Genomic DNA, 16,066 nt, shown 5'->3' on the forward strand with positions numbered 1-16,066 from the left:
TCAATGGGAGAGTTAGAAGGGGAAAAATCATTGATGACAAAAAAGAATACAAAAGCTCACATTTGGCAAAAAGATATTATGATGATACCCAATATTTTTTTTTCACAGTCACATGTTTCAGATGATCAAACAAATTTTAAACAAATTGAAAAAAAAAAAACCTCAGGAAGGAAGCAAATAGTTTTTCAAAGCATTGTATCATTGAATAATTAAAGCTACCATGAAAACATTTTCAAACAAAAACTAACGTGAAACGAGAAAATTCGCTTTGGAAAGTGAACTAACGGGAACAACTAAAATGAATTATAATGAAACAGACTAATTATAAAATACAAAACTCTTATAATCCTGCTTTGTGCATCGAGAGGCTCTAAGGATTTAGAAGTGAAGTGAGAGTAAAAGCCAGGAGATGGCAGTAGTGCAGCATCTTTGGATGCAAGCTACCGTTAAAAATGACAGAAGAAGAAGAAGAAGAAGATCTCACTTTGTGGTTTTTAGCACAGCTGGTTGCAACTGTCCTGAAGTCCTGCAGAGGGCAGCATTGCGCCTGCGTAGCTCCACCTGTGAGATTGTCAATGCGGTGAAGAAGAAGCAGCAAAACAAAGGTACCAGACGTTTTAACTGTTTGTAGGTTTTTATTATATACGAACAAAACCAGGTGCAAAATTTTTAGACTTATTTTAAACAAAAGTTAATATCAGTACTTTGGCGGCGCTTCCGCCCGAAAGGTTTTTCAAAGTTTTGCTTGACTTTTAGCTAGCTAACACGAATGTTTGGTCAGTATATGAGTGTTTTTTATTTGTTAATTAAACTGAAAGCGGCAAACACGCTGAAATAAACTTCATGTGAAACGTACTCGGTCTTCAGCTATTTTATATTTTCTAAGTAAGGAGTTCCTGTCGCGATAAGGACTGTAGTTTCCTTTACGCCCCGTTTAAACCTCTTCTTAACGGTTCCCTGGAAAAAGTTATGCAACACAATCCAGCAGGCAGAGCTTTGCTAAATGTGGAGCCACCTTTGATTCTGAAACACAGCCTGAAATCTCTTAATCAAGCTTTCTAGTAATTTATTTAAGTAGTTTTCAGGAATAGCTTTCCAGGCTTCTTAAAGGACGTTCAAAGTTGCTCTTTGGATGTCAGCTGCTTTTTAGTCTGTTCTCTGTCAACATGATCCCACAGGCTTCAATAATGTCGAGGTCCGGGCTCTGGGGAGACCAATTCATGACTGGTAGTGTTGCACTGTGTGTGTTTTCTGTGCAGGTGTTTTTACTGTGTTGGCAGTGTGTTTGGGATCACTCTCAAACTCCCTGTTTCTCTTTCCTTATACATTGATTCTTGACAGCTAATGAAACCATTTCTGATTAAGCTTTTGTGAACAGTAGCTGGATCAATGTTTTGGAGATAAAGTATGTGAATTTCAGGAGCGGGACCACGCCTCCAAACACGCTCCTTCCGGTTCTTATCTCTATCCGGTTGTTCAGTGATGACGCGACGAATCCTACTTCCGGGTCTAAAGTAGTCTGCGTTTAATATGGCTTTTGTGTTGTTAACATGTTTAATGTTTTGTGTTTTCTTCTATTTGATCTCAAAAAGCTCCTAAAACAGTCAGCGACCACTGTTGACCTCCCTCGGCTTTTATTACCGCTAATCATTTATTTAAGCTCAGTTTTTAAAACCTTACGATGTAACTACAGCCCAGCCCATGCAGCAGTATATGAATGACTAACCTCGTATTGTGGATGGATTATCTCAGTTGTTCTCCTGGCTGAAGTTTGGTCCTTTTACAGCATCCTGCCATGCGATTACATTTGTTCCTGACCACCGAGAACACTCACGTTAACTTTTATCGAGTGGAAAAAAAGTTAGCTTGTTTATATTATGCTAACATAGCTGTGTCGCTAGCGGTCACGTAGCACATCATTATATACCAGCTAGCCCAACTTCAGTAACCCTACAAACGTCACTGCTGTTTAGTTTTCTGTCTTCATTTATGCTGGAAGTGATAGCAGAGCTGTACGTTTTAATTTGTTTCCAAAACCCCGCAGTCAGGACATGCTATATTGTATTTAGATAGAAGCTAGCGAGCTAACTCCCTGCTAACTTCTAACTCCGTTAAATGTCATAAATTCCATTTTCATGGATGCCTGGATGTTAAACTCAATTGTTACACCTGGTAGAGGAGAAGGCTGATCATTTTATTAAAGATGAAAGACTTTAGACAGTTTTTCAACTCACAGTAATGCCATAGTGATCGTTTGATATATGGACCCGCAGCGGAGTTTAGACCCAGACACGGCTAGTGACGTCAGACTGAACAACCGGATACGAGTCCCCCAGTTCTACAAACTGTTCGTTTTCGTGCCAGGCCCGGGAACTGCTGCCAGTACCCTTTGAGGCCTTCCCCAAACCGCAGCTCAGTTCATGTTTAAGCCATTCATCTTTATCTATTAAAACGCTGTCATACATAAAATGACTTCATCACTCAGGGCCTTTTTCAAGTCTTTGTTGGATTTTTTTTTTTATCTGATTCTTAAGAACACGACTTTCTCTTCTTGTCTTGTGACACTTGTTCTTTAGTCTTCTTCTTGTCCAGTTTCATTTTTTAAGGGCACACTGTACATCCCACTGAGACATATCAAGTTTTCAGCTAATAGCTCTGAGGTTCACCTTGTTGTTGCAAAAATACTATTTTATGTCTGTTAAACTGTGTTATCTTTGACACTATTCATAGATTCATTTACTTTAACATAATATTTTAAGTTATATTTTGCTAAATTTTCAGTTATGTGTGGACAACACTGGTTCATCCCTTAGTTTAGGTGCCCCTTTTGACGTTTGAACGATTTATATGTCAGTGTTAAATGGACTTAAAATGAGTGAAAAGGCAGCTAATGTCCAAAGAAAGACCTTCGGAAAGCCTGGAGAACTATTGCTCAATACCCCTGTGAAAGAATCAAGAGTATGCTTCCTTGGAACCACAATATAAAGAAATGAGGGGTGGTTCAAGACTTGCACAATAGTGTATCATTTTTGCATGTTTCACAGGTCAAAATTGGTCTTTATGTATCTTATATCGAGCACTGGTCCAGGCACTGCATTTATCTTCTGTCTGAAATGAGATATTTAATTTCTCATTTTAACTTTGTTTTGGTGCTTCTCCCAAACATAAGTGTTGCTACATGTACATGAGCTGACTGTTTGATAAAGACCATGTCTTCCATAAAAAGTCAACAGTGTAAAAAAAAAAAAAAAAAAAAGGTCAGAAACTCAACATTTAGCACAGTCTAAATCTCGAGTTTTTATTTTTTCTGAGAGGGATTTCTTGAATGTGATCGTACCTCATTATTTGAAGCTTTGGTTACGGTTAAAGAGTATCTATAATTTTAACAGCATTTATATGATTAAAGTATAAAAGATGCTCTCTAAATTGGGATCTTTACCTCTAAATTAATTGTCTTAAAAAAATGTCTAGAATTTTCAATAAATAATCTTTTAGGTACTGTTTGTAAATTACTTTTTATGAGTTTTAAATCTTCCAAAATTAACTAAAGCTGTCAACAGAGTGTGAGGAGACAACTACTATGACTTTATGTCCAAACCATCTCTATACTGTATGGTGAGATAACTGAAGTTGAAATGGGGCCAAGCTATACTTTCATGTAACACCAGTTTGTACCCCCAGGTGATATAGTGGGTCACCACAAGGTTTGTTTTTTTTTAACCTGGCAAATAATCAGTAATATGCTGGCTCCATCCATGAGCCAGAGTGTTGGTGGAGGTGCATAGTGAAGATCAGAGCGAGATTCTTTGTGGATCTACAGATATGATAGGGTGCCAACTGTGGCGCTCCATGAAGGAAGTCAGTCAGGAGTAGAAGTAACAGATGGTTTCAAGGTGGGAGTTAGATTACTTCAAGGATTGGCTCTGAGCCTCTTCTTGTTTGCAGTGGTGATAGACAGAACTATGTTTGCAGACAACATTGAGCTCTGTAGGGAGGGAGGAGTGAAGGTGGAGGCGATGCTGGAGAGAGAAGAATGAATCATCTCAGGACACCTGCTGATAAAATGCTGCAGAGGGTACAATGCTGAAAAACCTACCATTAAGAAAGTGGATGGATGTTTTTGTTTTGTTTTTTTCCCCCATACTTAAAGCTTAAAATCTCATGTAGTCTTTGCACTCACTAAAGCTGTCCATTTTTGCAGAGGGATATATTAACATTCATAGCCTGGTTTATATAATATTACCTCTGCACTGATAAAAAGAAATATCCAGAATCCTCTCAGTAAACTCATGTTTACTTTGGGAGTAGAATTATGAACTTGACTTTATTTTCTGAAAACTTTTTTGTGACACTTGCAAAGCTTTTGTGAAGACTGGTGTGGCTAAAAACTGTACTACGAATTCATTTCTAACAGAGTTACCAGCCAACAACTGTCAGATTGTTTGTGTGTAGTTTCCTGATCCACACGATAAACCTCGGACAGATACACGACGTGGCTGGAGCAGATGATTGATGTATAATCATGTTTTATCCTCACTCTTGCAGAATGCCTTTCCATTTCTGCCCCCAGTGTGGGACAAAGTTACAGCCTGAATTCAGATTCTGTCCTTCATGTGGGGAGAAACTTCCCGGTCCTGAAAGTCCATTTCAATCTGAATCTGTGAACTCAAGTTTCTCCTCGCCTCTGAGAAATGCAGCAGCAACATCTGTAGTTAATCCAAGCCCCACTCCAAGCACGAGCTGTGAACTCAGTACAGGTGAATACAGGTGGCAGTATGTCATCAAATAAATACTTAAAATACCAAGTAATTTAGCTTTAACAATCTCTCTCTGTGTCCAGCCCAGGGATTTGACACTTTAAGTTCGTTAACACCACGTCCTGCACTGCGAAGGACTCGCAAAACCCTTTGCCTGGACAAAGAAGGTAAAGAAGGTAAAGGAGATCATACAGGTTATCCTGTTAAGATGTCAGTTATAATGAGGTATGAAAACAGCATGAGTAAATTCAGCTGGAGCAGGGATGTCAAACCAAAGGGTTCAGCTCCCTGAAGTGTTTAGTTCTAAAAAAACTCCACCTTTTGTAGCTTCACTGTGATTCCAGCTGGGGCCTTTCTTTGTGGAGTTCGTGCACTGGTGGGTCTGAAGACCTCGAAGTGTATAGAACAAACTTATAGTTAAAGTGCTTTGTAAATGTGAGTACATTACATTACACTGAAAGGCCATGGGAGGCTCTTCTGGCCTTTAGAGTGAATTAAAAATCACTTGGCTGATGGATGGCCCTGGAGTTTGGAATCGGGCTGGTAGATCAATGGTGCAAGAAAGCTGTCCTTAGTATACATTCAAGTACTGTGGCTTACATGTGGCTTATGATCTAAGCCATGTGTTTTATTCATGCTGTAAAATACTTGAGTTCTGGATCGATGACTTCATGAATGTCTGTTTTGTATGTTGTTAAGGGTTTTTTTTTAAGATTTTGAAAATCTGTTGGGGGTTTTTTTTTTTTTGGCCTTTTCTGGCTTTATTGAATAGGAACAGTGAGGAGTGACAGGAAAGTGGAGGGAGAGAGAGAGAAGAAGACATGCGGCAAGTAATTTCGGATTCAAATATTGGCCGGCCGCTCTTAGCTATACACCATGTGGTTGCCTGCTCACCCCAGTGAGCTAAACCGGCTCCCCATGTCTGATGTTTTAGTGACGCAGATAAATACGAACCCTTCATTGATGTTTTGGGGGTTCACTTGTTCCCTGTACCTCTGTGCAACAAAAAAAAGTCTTTCTTTTACATTTTTGTTATCAGCGTGTCGTATCTCACACCTCTGGAAGTCAGCTAAACCCTGATCCGGTTCCTTGTGGCTTCAAAGATGTGATGTCATTTCTCACAGTCAAAGGAAGCTTTATTCCTTTTTTTCCCCCCAAAGTTTTTTTTATTGATTACTTTAACTCTTTACTCACTGTGCCTATAGATTACTCCACTTATTTTGTTCGTGTTTGTAATTATATTTGTCCCCCAGTTATTTATTACTTCTAAGTATATGTTATTATGCTTATTTGGATGCATAACCTTGTAGCTTATATTTTTTATGTTTGTCCAGACTGCTTTGTCTGGACAAACTAGTCAAATTAGTCATACTCAATCACAATCAGTTGAAGCCCTGAACCAGAAGTACTTTGCTTCCACAGATAATGACGCTGGGTTGCAGGAATCTCCACCAAAGAAGAACACGGTCACCTTTAAACTCGACACTGGGGCGCAGCCAATCGTAGAGTCTCCTGTTGCAAAATCTCCTCGATCTGGTGAGCAGAAGCACTGATTTATCTGCCCGTTCCTGCAGTTCTTTTATGAAATCTCCATTACCGTTCCTCTTTGCTTTGTTAACTGTTGCTGTGTAGTGCAAAGGAAAGGGAAGCTCTGCAGTCCTTTGAAAAAGCAGGAAGAAGAAGAAGAAAAGAAGCTGTCTGCAAAAACAGGCTGGATAGAGGGGAGATCAGCAGTAGATGGAGCTTCACCTGTTTCCTCACCAAACTCTAAGTCTCCTGCAAAAGGTGAGCTACACGTTGAATGATGTAACAGGAGCATGTTACACACATTGTTAAGTACACTGATAGGTTTGTATAAAGATCACAAAATGTTTAATGATCGGGAGCTTTATTGTTGTTCTGGTGTCGTTACAATCACCACATTTACTGCAGTTTTATTGCTGTAACAAGAGTAATCATTCATTTCTCTTAGAATATCTATTCAATTAATAATTTAATTACATTTTTCCCCCTTAGGCTTTTCAGAGTTACCTTTAAATTTAACCACTTCTTTTACAGAAGTGCTATGGTTCACTTATATACAAGAAAATCTCATGGGGGCCCCCCAATCTTAAATCCAATCAAAAATTCCTAATGCTCATCAGTCATGTGGAAAGCTTTTAAGGAGAACGTGTGAGAAACCTGCCACTCGGACACAAACTTCAATACAAGAACATTACATCTAGTTAAGACTAAGGAGTAAAGTCACAAACTAACCACCTCATCTTAATGGATTTAATTCACTTTTTATATAAATATTTAAATGCTTTCTGAGTGTACATACTTGTGAGTAATTTCAAACTGAATTTGTGTTTCTGTGGCCCACCTGCAGTACCTTTGCAGCCCACACTTTAGGAATCACTGTTATAAACAGAATTCACATAAAGCTTCTGATACATGAGAGGCAAATAGTAATAATAAAAACTAAATCCAAAGCTTCCCAGCGTGGATTAGTTTCAGCTTAGTAAAATAAATTTATCAATAAATTAAACTTAAGTTAAATTAAAATCAGTAAAGGCAAGGCAAGGCAAGTTTATTTGTATAGCACAATTCAACAACAAGGTGATTCAAAGTGCTTTACAGAGACATTAGAAACAAGAACAAATAAAAAGCATGATTTAAAATTGATTAAAACAAGCAAAAAAACTAACTAACTAATTAACAAACAAACAAAACAGTATATAAAATCAAAACAGATAAAATCAGAACAGTAGATAAAATCAGTAGTTAAATGTAAGTTTTGAAATTTAAGCTTAAAAGTGTGGATTTGGTGCTTTATTCAAATGCAGCTGAGAACAGGTGAGTCTTCAACCTGGATTTAAATAAACTGAGTGTTTCAGCTGATCTGAGGCTTTCTGGGAGTTTGTTCCAGATATGAGGAGCATGAAAGCTGAATGCAGCTTCTCCGTGTCTGGTTCTGACTCTGGGAACTGATAAAAGACCGGATCCAGATGACCTGAGGGATCTGGAAGGTTCATACTGGGTCAGGAGGTCACTGATGTATTTTGGTCCTAAACCATTCAGAGCTTTATAGACCAGCATTAGAACTTTAAAGTCTATGCTCTGACAGACAGGCAGCCAGTGTAAAGACCTCAGAGCTGGACTGATGTGGTCCACTTTTTTGGTCTTAGTGAGGACTCGAGCAGCAGAGTTCTGAATGAGCTGTAGTTGTCTGACTGATTTTTTTAGGTAGACCTGTAAAGATGCTGTTACAGTAATCAAGCCTACTAAAGATGAATGCATGGACTAGTTTTTCCAGGTCCTGTTGAGACATCAGATCTTTTATCCTTGAAATATTCTTGAGGTGATAGTAAGCTGACTTTGTTATTGTCTTAATGTGTTTTTCTAAGTTTAGGTCTGCATCGATCACTACACCCACATTTCTCGCCTGGTTTGTGGTTTTTAGATGTATAGATTGAAGTTCTCTGGTGACCTGTAATCGTTTTTCTTTGGCGCCAAAGACTATTACCTCAGTTTTGTTTTTGTTTAGCTGGAGAAAATTGTGGCACAACCAGTCATTGATTTCCTCAATGCATTTACCAAGAGCCTGTACAGGGCCTCGGTCTCCTGGTGACATTGTGATATATATTTGTGTGTCATCTGCATAGCTGTGATAGTTTATTTTGTTGTTGTTTATAATCTGTGCCAGTGGGAGCATGTAAATGTTAAACAGAGGGGGTCCCAAGATCGAACCTTGGGGAACTCCACATGTGATACTTGTCTGCTCGGATGTGAAGTTACCTATTGATACAAAGTATTTCCTGTTTTCTACGTATGTTTTGAACCAGTTTAGTACAGTTCCTGAAAGACCTGTCCAGTTCTCCAGTCGTTTGAGTAATATGTTGTGGTCAACTGTATCAAATGCTGCACTGAGATCCAGTAAAACTAGGACTGACATTTTTCCACTGTCTGTATTCAGACATATGTCATTAAACACTTTGGTCAGAGCGGTTTCAGTGCTGTGGTTCTGTCTAAAACCTGACTGGAAGGCATCATAGCAGTTATTCTGTTTTAAGAAGTAACTGAGCTGTTGAGAAACTGCTTTTTCAATGATCTTACTTAAAAATGGGAGATTTGAGATCGGCCTGTAGTTTTTCATTTGTGTCTTGTCAAGATTGTCCTTTTTCAGTATAGGTTTGATTACAGCAGTTTTTAGTGATTCTGGTAAAAAGAAATAGTCGTCTTTCTTTCTTCCATTTCTTCTAGTGTGCAGAAATTTTTTACAAATTCTTTGTACAAAAAGATTTTGTTGAGTCGGTCACAGCACAGCATACTTTAGGTGTGTAATTTTGTGTGTGTGTGTGGGGGGGGGGGGTTATTCCTGCACTAATTAATTTGAAGTGTTTTCATTAACTTGCAGCAACTGGAAAAAATAAAGGCAGGAAGGCAAAGCATGCATCCTTTGTGGAACCGCTGCCTGAAGGTGAGGAGGTGACCGACACGACCGGCAAGAAGTGGAAGCTGATCAGGCAGCTCAGTCAGAGCGCAACCGAGCTGCTCTACGAAGGTAGGACTGGTCACAAGACATAAGGGGAACACATGAAAACAAAGACAAATGTACAATTGAAGAGTTTGACTCACGTGAAATAGTCGTGGTGATTGCTGATGTGCTGTGTCCCACTGAGCAAACTCAATATGAACAGCTGGCAGAAAACGTGTTTGAGGGAAGTCTAGTTGAGTTGTTGCAGCAGATGTTTCTGTGATGCATCGACCAGCTGTTATTGTCACTGAGAAGGAATATGGTCGCTGTCCCCAGAGTGTAACTATAAGCACACGTCTTTAAAAGGACTCACTCAGTGCAGCGTGTTCGGTGATGTTCTGGCATCCAAATCAGCCTGGGTGTGCTGAAGGAGCTCGGTGTGGTTTCTCATGGGAAGGAACTGATGATGAGCAGGGAAGGGCTGATTGGCTCTGAGCACAGCTCGAGTGGTCTGTATTCCCATAGTGAAACCCCTCACACGTTTATCAAAGAACCAGGGATTACGTTAAGTAACCCAACATCGCTGGCAGATGATAGTCCATGGATTTGAGATTGCATTTCAGCAAATTCTCTACATGCAGATGTTTTCTATCAGAGTACAACCAAAGCTGGATCATGCGTGACTGGTCAGAAGCTGGAGTGATTTACAAAAATCATGCCCCTCATCAAGGTTTTTAACCTTTAAAGTGATACTGGATGTACTATAAACTACAGCATACCACAAATAGCGAAACATAATAACTGCAGCCCACATTTAATGCAATCAGTCAAGTCTATATTCTATCTGTTTGAGTCCAGTAAACTTTATTAAAGCAAAGAGAGGACTAATCCAGTGTAGCTGGTCAACACTGCATTGCACTCCAGCAGGATAAACCAGTTGACTATTTATTGACTTAGAAAAGATAAATATTAATAGGAAATTTTATGATCACAGATGAATAAAGCGGTTTTTCTCTCTTCAGTTTCTCGGCCAAGCTCAAAGGAGTTGAATCACACCCTCAAACTGGTGAGTACAAACGGTAGATAAATGTGTCTGCTTTTCAGTTTATTTCCCAATAATCCGTTGAATTGCTCTCTACTTTGTTGTAATGCTTCTTCTGCTCCTGAATTTCCCTGTGCCAAAAAAAATCAAAGTTATATTTTATTTTTCACTTTTAGGGAACTAAAGATGGAAGAATCTTCAATGAACAGAACTTCCTGCAGAGAGCTGCTAAACCGGCGTCCGGTGAGGATTTATTGTGCTTTTCTGTCACGTTTAGAAGCCCATAATTACCAGAATTAGTTCCCAAAGCTGATTTTATTCTGATTTCAATAAAGACAGAGGATAAGTTTCTGTGACGGTTTCTATCACCTACGGAGGGTTAGGATGTTTTGTCTGTGCACAGAACATTCACTTTGACATAAAGGATTTAAATTACCAGGTGACTCAAAACTAAACTCTCAAAGGTGACAAATGAGTCAGAAAGAAACGCTAACAGCTGAGGCATGAAGCTGTAATACATCTGTTTGACTTGATAGGCATCAGAGGAGCATTGTTGTGTCTTTAACCCTCATCACAGCACAGCAACTTCACCCTTTGGCTTGTGGACTCCTGTTTTAAAACCTTGATTTGACGATTTCTGTCATCACATTCTCAGTTTTATTAAACCAGACGGCGAGGGCCGCAATCTCTAACAGGGGCCGTGAATTACAGATTGACCATCATGTGATATTCAAAGCGCTTAAGCTGTTGATTTAGTGACGAACTCTTCAGGGAGGTGTATTCAATGATAAGGGTCATTTTCTCATAGATGTTTGTTTTATAGCGAGAAGAGTCGCCCTCTGCTGGCTGTGAGAAAGAATGTAGATTGAAAACTTTTCTGAACTGACTTTTCAGACTCTGAAGGCAGTGCATCTGTACATATACACAGTGTTTTCTGCCTGTGTGATGATTTTCCTACTAAAACTTGTTTTCTCTGTAGTGGAAAAGTGGGTCAAGCAAAACAAGCTGGACTTCCTGGGGATTCCTTCCTGCGTTGGCTTTGGTCTCCATACAGACTCGTACAGGTGTGAGCTTTACCTGCACATACAAAACATATGAAAGCATCTTACCTTGACCTGTAAATCTGTTTACATTAATTTCATTTTATTTTCGTTTCTGTAGGTTTCTAATTTTTCCCAGCATTGGCGAGTCGCTCCAGTCCATCATCAAGAAAGAAAATCAGCCTCTGTCTGAGGAAGTTGTTCTTCAGCTGGCCTATAGAATAGTTGGTGTTTTTGAATTGTCTAGTCACATAAATACTCTAAAAGTGGACCTTTTGTACTTTTTCCTCTTCTTAATAATGCTTATTTATCTCTTACTGGACTTTTGTGTAGACACAGTCTGAAACGAGCTGCTTTAGCTCCTCTTCCTTTAACCTTCTATTCTGTTCAGTTCAATTTTATTTTATTTATACAGCACCAAATCACAACAACGGTCACCTCAAGGCGCTTTATATTGTAAGGTAGAACTTACAATCATACATACAGAGAAACCCCCAACAATCATTTGACTCCCTATGAGCAAGCACTTTGGCAACAGTGAGAAGGAAAAACTCCCTTTAAACAGGAAGAAACCTCCGGCAGAACCAATTTTCCACTTCTGTTCACTAAACTGTGATGTTTTGCACTAACAGAGGTAGAGCAGCGACATTTAAAACTGCAGAAACTGCATGCACAAAGTAACGATGAAGAGCTTTCACATTGTGTGAGGTAGATGAAGGAAACAGTATACGAATGATAAACATACAGAGCCATTAAAAAAAATCTGTGTAAAATATAATGAGGTTATAAATAATCCCACTTGGTCATTTTAATCAATACCTGAGCGTCACCTCTGAAGTAAAAAAACAAAACAAAAAACCCACAAAAAACGAGCTCCTGCTCCACTCCTGAGACCCACTTCTTTAAGCCAGCTGGTTTCTGATTGGCTGACCTTCACAAATGGAAGGCTTGGACAGCAAGTGGGTGGGGCTTCTGGAGTTGTGTGTCTGAGAAGAACTGGAAAGCACAGTGATTACTTTTCTTTGTGCTGACCTGTTTATGTGTGCCCATCGTTGTTCCCATTTCACAAGCACTAGAGACAAAATTCTAATGGTTTTGGAAAGATGAGTTATTATTTTAATTTTAGAGCCAGAATTACAAAATAAATCCATTAGGCCTGGGCGATAAAGCGTTAAGAGACTAACTTTTCTTTTCCCTTGCAGTTAGACGTGCTGCACTACATCCATTCAAACGAATACGTTCATGCGGATATCAGTGCCGAGAACGTGTACATAAAACAAGGACAGAGGTCACAGGTAAGACGTGCTCTGAGCTTCAAACTGCACTACTCTGTCCTGAAGTGTGTGTAACCAGGCTGCTTCTGTGTGTTTGTGTGTGTGTCTAGGTGTACCTTGTAGGATACTGCCATGCCTTCAGGTACGGTCCAGGAGGAAAGCATGTGGAGTACCGTGAAGCCAGCCGAACGCCACACGAGGGCACCGTCCAGTTCATCAGCCTGGACGCGCATAAAGGAGCAGGTGTGTTGCCTCTGTGGTCCACTGAGCCATCTGTAGTCTGTCAGTGTCACTAAATCATACTTCATCGTGTAAGCTGCTGTAAACCAGAGCACTCTGACCACGCTCCATCTGGCCAAACACTGGCTTCACATCTGCTTCTCCTTTCGGCTGCTCGTGCCACAGCGGATCATCTACCATCCTCCTCCATCACACCAACCATTTGCGTCACTACATCCATCCTTCTCTGTGGCTTTCCTTTTTTCTTTCTGCCTGGCAACATCCATGGCTTCACATTAGTATGATTTTATTTTCACATGTGAAGGTGGTTTTTTTTGTTTTGTTTTTTGTTTTTACAGATTTTGAAGTTAAAAGGTACAAATTTCACCCGTGGAAAAACAAGGAGATGTTTTTGTAAATCTGAGGTCTTTTTTTGTTTACTGATTTTTGTCATCACACTCTTTCAGCTCCATCTCGCCGCAGCGACCTGCAGTCTTTGGGTTACTGCATGCTGCACTGGCACACTGGATTGCTGCCGTGGACCGAGCTCACTCAACCACAGCAGATAGCCACCGAGAAACAGAGGTAAGAGAGAGATAATCTGTCATTTTTGTGTAATTTTAACCTTCTGTGTGAAACAAAATGCAAATAACACATGGCTGCAGGTACATGGAGGATGTTCCTGCACTTCTGAGCCAGTGCTTTGGGAGGAGGAGCGTTTCCAGTGAGTTCCAGTGTTTCTTCTGTATCATATACCACATTTTCCTGCATTTTCTTTGGTGATATCTTTCTGTTTTTTGTGCTCCAGGAGCATTTCAAACGTACCTGACTGCAGTGATGGCTCTGCAGTACTCCGAGCAGCCCAATTACTCAACGCTGAAGGCCGGACTCAGCGACGCTTTAGTGCAGCTGGGGGCATCGGTGGAGGAGCCCCTCAATTTTTAGGTGAGGACACACCCGCCTTTACTGAAACTCAGAAATAAAGATGTTCACATGCACCTGAGGCAAGTTCAACATACCCAGAATAGCTTTTCTTTACCTGATGTCAGCAGTCAGCTCATTTACCTGCCTTCTGAATAAAAGGTCAACGAGGCTCAGGTGTTGTGTTTTAGGAGCATATTTTTAAAAAGTTGCTTTAAAAGTAAAAAGTTTAAACATATTCTCCAAGATCTTAATATTTCTCATTGATGCTCATCACATAGAGCCTCTTTGTATCTGCACAGAGATGGTGGTGCTGTTTTTAGACAGCTGATTGGTCACTGGGAGGTTGATTCATATTTGTTGATCTCTGGTGATACCCCAGTAAGACTTGAAACATCTTTGTAAAACTAAAAATTTCAGATAAGAAAAGGAAGAAACTGAGATTCTGGGTTCATCCGATTCTGAGTTTCTCACAGGATAAATTTTTTTTAATTAATAGATCTGACCAATCAGGTCACTGCATTTGGCAACAAGTGCAATCATAGCTCAAAATGTGCGCCAGTACTTAATAAACAGTGATATAGAAATAGTAAGATAACACTATTTTACCTCAGACACAGCTGGACGCTGCTTCAGGTCAGTCGGCTTCTGAAATGATTTCTTAGCCTTCTCAGATGTGGCTCCAGCTCTGATGACAAGAGCTGAAACTGCCCCACTGACATCCTGAAATATGTACGAAAGCTGTTGTGATACAGCTTCTACTGCTGGATCAAACCATGAAATTCTCCCTGCTGCTGCCTTCTTCTGAGAATCGAATGAACCCAGAATCTCAGTTTCTTCCTTTTCTTGTTTAAAAACATCAGGACCAGCTCATCATCGCTTCATGTCGACTTCATTCTCTTTAGATTTAGTTTTTCTGAGGGCAAACCTTTTGTAAAAACCCTTTCAGTGTGTATACACGTTACATGACAAGTTCAGATCTGAAAAATTTTGAATTTCGTGTTGTTTCGTGCTAAAGACCCCTTGCTCAGCCTCAAAGCCTGTATCATAGTACAGGACTGTTCTTTGCAATCAGATATTAAAAAGTATTATTTATACACTGATGTCATTATGAATTACATCTGTTGGAGACATTATGTTTATTATTTACAGCACAGGATGCAAAGCTAGAGGTGGCAGATGAACATGAGGTAAAGATGCTTAGATTTTCATTGGGCGTGACTGAGATGGAGGGGATTCGAAATGACTTCATCAGCTCAGGGACAGCTCTGAGTTAGTGAAGCGGAGGGTTGGTGTTAGGAATAGGGTAAGATGGAGGTAGATGATCCGCTGTGGTGACCCCCAGTCAAAAGAAGACATACAATCTTCAGATAAAGCTGCCACCGTTTATATGAAAGGGCCCTTTATCTATGTAGCCGAACAGGCAAAATCCAAGCAGACTGAACGCAAACGGGGATTATTACTGTGATCAGATGAGATTATCAGAGATTTAATTAAACCAAACTGAAGCGTTAAAACTGACATCAACCTGACAGCGATGCTGCATATGTATCAAACCCTTTGAGTCTGACTAATCTTTGTTTTATTTTCAGAGAGATCGCACAAAAGAGACGACACTGAAAGATCCTGGAGTTTTCTTATTTTAAAGTCGTGTTTAAATGCTGATGCTTTATTGCACTGAAAGTCATGAGTTTATTAGGTAAACGATTCATTGGTTTTACAGTTTGTGTGTGTGTGTGGGGGGTTTATCATCTTTATGGACCTGTTGAGGCTTCTGTGGTTTTCAGCCTCAAAGAAATACAAGTTTTAAATTCCTAAAGCACTGATTTTTATATTTTGTGTGTTGCAGTGTTGTTAGGTAGTTAGATTTAACAGGGTGATTTTTATAACAGATGTTTTTTTTTTCTGTTGACTTATCCTGCTGAACATTTCAACAAATAAAATATCGACATTTCTTACAGTGACTCAGTGAGCTTTGATATTTTCTGATAAGAATACATCGTCTGGTTATTGCTACCTGTTATTCTTTTTTCTTTTTTTTCAAGCTCCAGATTTTTGTCCCTGAATTTTGGGAGAGTAGCTTTGCATGACTCAGAGTTAAAAATAATCCTTATTTATCTTTTACCGGACCTTTGTGCACATCTTGCCCATTTTACCTCTTTATACTTTACCTCCACTCTTCTGATTGGTCGTAGCTCACAAACAGAAGGCTGAGAAAGGCTGAGGCTGTTGGCTCACAGGAATTACACAAACACACACTGACCTCTTTATTTGAGACTTTTGCCAAGCTTAACCCTCACACAACCCAACTGTTTTAGTAACCATAACCAGTCTCTGTCAAATGAGCTGTTTTC

The 16,066-nt window shown here is 39.7% G+C and overlaps 1 protein-coding gene across 3 annotated transcripts; it reads left to right on the top strand.

The window, feature by feature from the left end:
• Positions 1-433: 433 nt before the first annotated feature.
• vrk3 (VRK serine/threonine kinase 3) lies at positions 434-15,672 on the top strand (the record flags this gene model as incomplete). 3 transcript variants are annotated; one of them, XM_080884679.1, is made up of 16 exons in its annotated part: positions 504-605; positions 4,546-4,757; positions 4,841-4,933; positions 6,180-6,293; positions 6,390-6,542; positions 9,157-9,303; positions 10,239-10,282; positions 10,435-10,501; positions 11,238-11,322; positions 11,420-11,522; positions 12,501-12,593; positions 12,683-12,815; positions 13,259-13,376; positions 13,457-13,515; positions 13,600-13,736; positions 15,305-15,672. In XM_080884679.1, 14 exons carry the CDS (start codon positions 4,547-4,549, stop codon positions 13,734-13,736), a joined length of 1,557 nt encoding a protein of 518 aa, XP_080740805.1. In that variant the 3' UTR covers positions 15,305-15,672. The 3 variants fall into 3 exon arrangements, with proteins under 3 accessions (XP_080740807.1, XP_080740805.1, XP_080740806.1); XM_080884680.1 differs by having other exon boundaries at positions 4,841-4,924; XM_080884681.1 differs by lacking the exons at positions 4,546-4,757; positions 4,841-4,933 and having other exon boundaries at positions 434-605.
• Positions 15,673-16,066: the final 394 nt, after the last annotated feature.

Source organism: Rhamphochromis sp. 'chilingali' (assembly GCF_963969265.1).
Source record: "Rhamphochromis sp. 'chilingali' genome assembly, chromosome: 6".
Lineage (NCBI taxonomy): Eukaryota > Metazoa > Chordata > Actinopteri > Cichliformes > Cichlidae > Rhamphochromis > Rhamphochromis sp. 'chilingali'.